The sequence below is a fragment of the Rhea americana genome, unplaced genomic scaffold (genome assembly GCF_003343005.1).
Source record: "Rhea americana isolate MKP2758 unplaced genomic scaffold, rheAme1 scaffold_49, whole genome shotgun sequence".
Classification (NCBI taxonomy): Eukaryota; Metazoa; Chordata; class Aves; order Rheiformes; family Rheidae; genus Rhea; species Rhea americana.
Window position 1 is genome coordinate 4194565 of NW_028186634.1, and position 6378 is coordinate 4200942.

Genomic DNA, 6378 nt, shown 5'->3' on the forward strand with positions numbered 1-6378 from the left:
GCACAGTAGAAAGCCGTATCCTTTTAATAAATGCCTCAACCAAAATGGCACCTTCAAATTAAGAGCTTGCAGTCAGACATCAGCTATGGGGTTTTTTTCTATAGGGAAAGAAAACAGCTTTCATTAGTTTTCCTGCTCATAGAGAAGTTCTGATGGTCAGAGACCTGTTTATTTAAATTGAAACTGGAGAGGTTTACTCTTTTCATTAGCTAAACCTGGGGGGATTAAAAAAGTGTGTGAGTGTGTGAGTGTGTGAGTGTGTGAGTGTGTGAGTGTGTGAGTGTGTGAGTGTGTGAGTGTGTATATCTGTTGCAAACTTTTCCTATGTGAAAAGAACTTCCCAACAGGAAATCATTTAAAATTTTACCTATTTAATTGCTTTATCTGAAGTTGTTCACAGGTAATATTTGTTTTCTATCTCTAGCCCAGCTTGACCAATTCACTTTATGTCCAATTTATTCTCACACTACACAATACTATAAACTCAAATATTCCCTGCTCTTTAAGAATACWCAAAAAAGTGTCAGAAAGAAGACAGAATTTTCACTTTGTAATTATGTTTACGAGCATGACATCCCCTAGTTTTCCATTTTATTCCACTACACATTTTCTATCATAAATTAGAGTACCTATAGAAACTCTACCTGGTCTGACCATTTCACTGCCTTTTCTGTTAAGTATCTGTATACAACAGGCCGTCCCACTAGGTATGAAAGCATATAGCAGAACGAAGCTCCAAGTCCTGAGCACTGCAAAAGAATGAACAAATGAGCAGAAGCTCTTATTAATACTAGTATTATGCCCCTTTAATTAGAATAGCCAGATGCAGCCTGCTTCTATGCAGCTCTACATTTAGACTGAAGGGTTCTCCTTCACCAGTATGTACCCATTTTCTAAGAATGCTGTCGATACAAAACTGTTTCTTTATTCCCATGTGTTTAGATCATCATTCAAAATAGACCATGTTTACTACTTATCAATTAAGTGTTTCTGTAACTTAAAATACTAAACAGTGAAAACTTTGCAAATAAGGGTCAGAATGGCACTCAAAAGATATTCAGATCTGAAAATTTATCATCTTGGTCCTTTATAGTGACTCATTTATTTAGTTCTTTAGTACAAAGGCTCACTATGACTGCATCTTTTTGACAAATCTCAAAAAAAAAGTCCCATTAATAATGTATATTTCATAACTTAAATTAAGTTTCTTGGTTATTTAAGTGATTTAAAAACTGATACATCTTGTAGTGCAATAATAAAAATGTAGTACTTATGTAATGTTCTGAAATTACAATTGGGTTCTGGTAGATGCTAGACAAATTTACAGTGAAAGCAACTCTGGCAGATTAGTACCCATCTGCCTCCATTACCAGGAGGAAAACTGAAGGAAGATGTTAGTAGTTTGGAACATCATCCTATGTTATGGTGGATTTTGTGGGCAACGCCATTCTCATAACAGAGCTGAATCACAACTCATTCATTCCTCAGACTAAAGCATCATCAGACATTTCACTTGGTCTCTGATCATAGCAGACCAGAAGCTGTTTTGATGCCTGGCTGTATTCCAAATGGATAGAAATATATACTCCCTCAAACTGTTTTCCATACTTACCAAACAAACAAGAAATAAGGCCAAAGGGAAGGGGTAAAGAAACCCTGAGAGGATACTAAGAAATATAGACCCAGGGATAGCAAATGTTTGCAAGCTGTACAAATCTTGGTTAAGGGAAAAATATATTTTTAAAAAGCTACTCAACTTTATAAACAATCCTGCTATATAATACAATTGGGAAAAAACCCCACACAAATAAGTACATACTGATTCAAAAGATCTTTACTTCAAAATATCTTTGCAGAGTAGACACTTTGTACCAGTAAACACTGCTGAACCTCAAACAAGTAAAATCTGAGTATGGTGATTCAAAAGAGAGAAGAAAGAAAAACAAGGCTATATATTCCAGTGACAGATACAAAAGTAAGTCACCAAATAATACAAGCTGTATTACATTTTTTTCCTTTATCTCTGCGCTACAATTGACACTGGAGATTTACTGTGACATTATGGGGAATACATAGTTCTGATTTTACATTGCAGACTAGACACAGCCAGATTTCAGTCATTCTCTATGAAAGATCCAGAGAACTCTCTTCAGACCCCATAATCACTACAAACTTCATGGAAGACTGACATGTCAAGAAAACTACTACTTCCTTATTAACATTAATGATTTTAAAGACTGCTATTTCACTAAAATCCCTCCCAGACCTCCGTTCAGAGTCTTTTCAGGAATTAGTTAAAACCCAAGTATAAGGTCAACTCTATAAATTGGCACTTAATTTACTCAGTTTATAAACAGGTATGGTATGACCACTAGATTACCATCTTACATGATCACTAATCTCAGTTACAATGTTTTTGTTAGATCATTGATCATAAGAGACTCCTGCTCACTTTTAGACCTAGGCTACAGTACCATGCTGTCAAAATATGGCCAAGTCAGCCCTAGAGACAGATTACGACATTACTGTTTCACTGTAGGCTTCTGTGCAATATCTAAGTGAATTTTTCAAAGAGGCAGAGATCCTGCAGCACACAAGAACAGACTGCTGAGCTTAAGGTTTGCTCAGCATAGTTGGGACTACATTGCAAGTTCATTCCCTGAATGGAAATCTTGTAAAGCAAAGAAATTCATGAACACCATTCTGAGTTGAACCAAATGAAATATCAAAAAGCCAAACAGTCTTCCTTTACATCAAGTCCATTACTAACAGTACAGCTTTTTCTAAGCAAGTGTCAAGGTTTTTAGATAATTATAACATACTTGTGTACTGATCACAGTCTGCTCCTAATTCCAAGGCATTAAATGTTGTTGCATCAGCTATTGTAGCAGCTTATTAAATAGTCAATTGTGTTCTGTTTTTAATATATATATATATATATATATATATATAAAATATATTGAACTTTCTTCATATATAAGCTATTATTTGTGAACTACTCTCAAAAAGAATGAGCCACAAGTTAATTATCGAGTGTAGTGCATTTGGCACTGATTTTTTCAATGGGTTACAGAAAGCCTCCTGCATTAAACTGAAGCAGACCTCCTATAAAGTTCTTCAACCTTTTAAAAGTTATTAACCTTTAGTTAAATGTTCAGTGAAGAATGTGCTTAATGATTAATTAATATATTTAACACACAAAAAAAGTTAACATAGAACACAAGCAGCCTTTGGTATCTCCTCAGGCAGAAAGTATCTCAGAAATTTAGCTCTCTAAAATGGAATAAGATATTTGCTTTTTGAAGAAGGCATAAAATCATTTCTTTAATTAAAAGTGCTGTAAAAATTCTGTAAATGACTCCTATTGGACTCTCATATTCACATTCCTGAATGTCGCAGGAATAGAAAAGCAGTAGTTTCAGTATTCTCTTGGATTTAACAATAATTTCTAACTGGCAATTCAAGTTGTAACTTTAAAAGTTAGTGCGTAATGTTAAAATAACAAAGTCTRATATCAAAGTTAAAAATATTTTGCAGGGTAGAACAGTCAATATGAAACTGCAAGGAATTCCTTTAATAGTATATATTACTGTACATACATCTAGTTCAAATTCCTGCATCTTATAAACATACCCAGGTAATTAGTCTCCCTTATCCTTGATCAACAATGTAAAGTAGCCTTGTATTTTTCCCTTTAGCTCTTTCAGAGAAATATGACTACATCAAAAAGAAATTTTCCTATCAGGAGAAGGATACAAAACGTATGTGGCAAAATAAGCCACTAATACTTGAACGTAAAAGGTGTCCTTATATTTGGACAGGACTTTTCCCAGGGCTTTTGCATCATCCATGTCTCTAGGAACCTTTATACATTCTCTTTCTTCTCTGGAAGACAAACAAACAAAAAAAAAGTCAGGAATGAAGGAAAGGTAAGCAAACAGTACAGTTATATTACTTGTTGAATATATAGATAGTAAGATATACTTGATCACTGAGCTATAATCTCAGCAAACAAACCACATTATTGTTGCTGTGATAACATTCTCAGATAAACTCAGTATCTGTGGGGTTTTTTAATTATAAAATTATTTATTTATTTTAGATGTTTGCACACCATCTCTTTTCTACTCATTAAATAATCTGTTTTATTCCTAAGATTTATTTTCTTACCAAAAATAAATTGATCAAAACAAATAATTACTCAAACCTAAGTTTGGCAACTGTGCAGTGGTCCGTATTTCACCCAAAAACCAAGTATGACTGTCTCAATGATAAGGTCATAGCATTTAAAGTGCAGGAATGCAGGCAAAGCTTTGTCTAGAAAATAAACAARACTTTAAGAGTGAAATTCCACATCACACCATTTTCTGGTGCAACTCGAGGCTGCACAGTTGAGTGTTCCCTCCTCCTCCGTATTAGACCTAGTGACTGGACTGTCACAAATTAAACTTGTTGAGCAACTTAACCAGATAGAAAATTAGCTACTAAAAGAAAAACAAAAACTAACCCATCAGATAAGCAAACTTTCATCTTGCCAGACTACCTACTTTCCTGACACATCAGTGCTACATGCAACAAATGGGAGAAAAACAGAACATGAAACTTAGGCATGAAGGAAGAAGGATGTCCCCTTTTGGTGCCAGGTTGTAGTTACACCTGAATAAGTGAATTTTTAAAATCTAGCCCTAACCTAGCATTTTTTGCCTGTCAACTGAGGAAGGCTAAGTACCAATATTGCCAGTTACCATTTTTAATATGACAAGGGGTAACTTTTTAAAATGTCTTCCCTCAGCTGTGCARTAGGAACATTACTTACAAGATCTATTTAAACACAGAAGTTCTATATCAAGTTTTGTATTCTGGCATTGTAGACTGGATCCTGATATTCCCTTAGGAAAAAGATTAAAAAAAAGGAAATAAAAAGATTGATTCAAGTTATGGCTATACTGTATTTAACTCATGTCAGTTTAGGATCAACTAATACCACATAGATGCCTCTACAATTTGAAAGAAAAGCAAGTATATTAATCTTTCCCGACATACTTACTCACTAAGCTGTGGAAAATTTTTATATACTAAAAACATGAGGAAAGCAGCTGATAAGAAGATGGACACTAAAATAAGAAGAGACATTCCAGCTGATCCACCTTCTGCATGGGCTTTCCCTGAAATTAAACAAAAGCAAGGTTAAAAAAGAACTTGCAACAAAATTCTAAGTTATGCTTTCAAGAAATAAGGCAAATTCTCTGCAGATGTAATCTTCCCACCAATGGTTTCAATAATACACACAATATACTGCTCACATTCCCTGAAAGCAAATCCGAACTTCTTACATAGGCAAACATCCCAGAAAAGTCAGCTTCTTTGATCCCTAAATAGTTTTACATCTGTAAAGTAAAAGGACAGTCAGAGAAGCAAAACTCCATATATTTTTCCTTTTTATCAGATGTTGCCTGCCAGTCCAGTGAATTCAAAGTCAGTGAAAGCATTTGAAGTTAAGATTTCAGTATGTACAATGCAACTTTGAAACATACTCCTGAAGAGATTATTTTTTAAGAATGAACACCAGCCACAACCAGGTAGTAGACACTCACCAGGAGAAAACACATATACATACAACAGCAGCTCAGGCTATAAAGTGTCTACTTTGTCTGACTCAGGAATTACACATATTTGATATATATAGAGAGAGTCAGCATCTAASGTAAGTCTTCCTGTCTTCAAAATCTTGTGCATGTATGCGAAGGTTATGTTGTAAGGTTACAGGAGCACCATAAATAATCACAATTACATTTTAGGTCTCTTCTACACTGATCATTTTAGCTATATAACCACCTGTGTAATTTACTGATTAGCAGATACAACTTAACACACATTCTGTGCATCCACACTAGGGTGTGCATGTGCATATGTGTTAAGGCACTCCCTCCCTTCAGGCACTACTAGGGTAGCACAACTTCTTAGTGAGAACCAGTCGCCTGAACACCACAAAAATGCCAAAGCAGGATTTTCACTTGCGGACCCTGGCGGCACCACAGTGCCCACGCGGAGCATTCAAGCTGTGGCACTGCCATCTCACTGTTGTGAAAGGCAGCGAAAGGATGACGAAACACCCAGATAAAATACAGCGTGTAGGTCTAGTTTTCTATTTTACTCGCTTTCAGGTTTTCGCTTTGAAGCTAATGCAACCATCCTGCCTATTTTCGTGCCACAAAAACAGCACGAAATAGTACTTCACCACCGGGTATTTTAGTGCCATTTACTCTAGAACAAGCAAGCCCTGGAGGAGGAGAAAGGGAAGTACAGYGAAGCGCATTTGCTGCCGCCTTCGCCTCTGGGCAGCGCCCGGGCAGCGCTGGCCGGGGAGCAGTACGCGGA

The 6378-nt window shown here is 35.8% G+C and overlaps 1 protein-coding gene across 1 annotated transcript in view; it reads right to left on the bottom strand.

Moving 5' to 3' along the window:
* The window catches only part of TMEM41B (transmembrane protein 41B), a 32383-nt gene that overhangs the window by 5012 nt on the left and 20993 nt on the right, over window positions 1-6378 (bottom strand). The window contains exons 3-6 of the mRNA XM_085317088.1: window positions 5048-5165; window positions 3757-3885; window positions 1613-1706; window positions 645-749 (exon numbers count right to left, since the gene is read on the bottom strand). Of these exons, the coding sequence (XP_085173214.1) occupies window positions 645-749; window positions 1613-1706; window positions 3757-3885; window positions 5048-5165 (446 nt within the window). The remainder of the gene's footprint in view (window positions 1-644; window positions 750-1612; window positions 1707-3756; window positions 3886-5047; window positions 5166-6378) is intronic.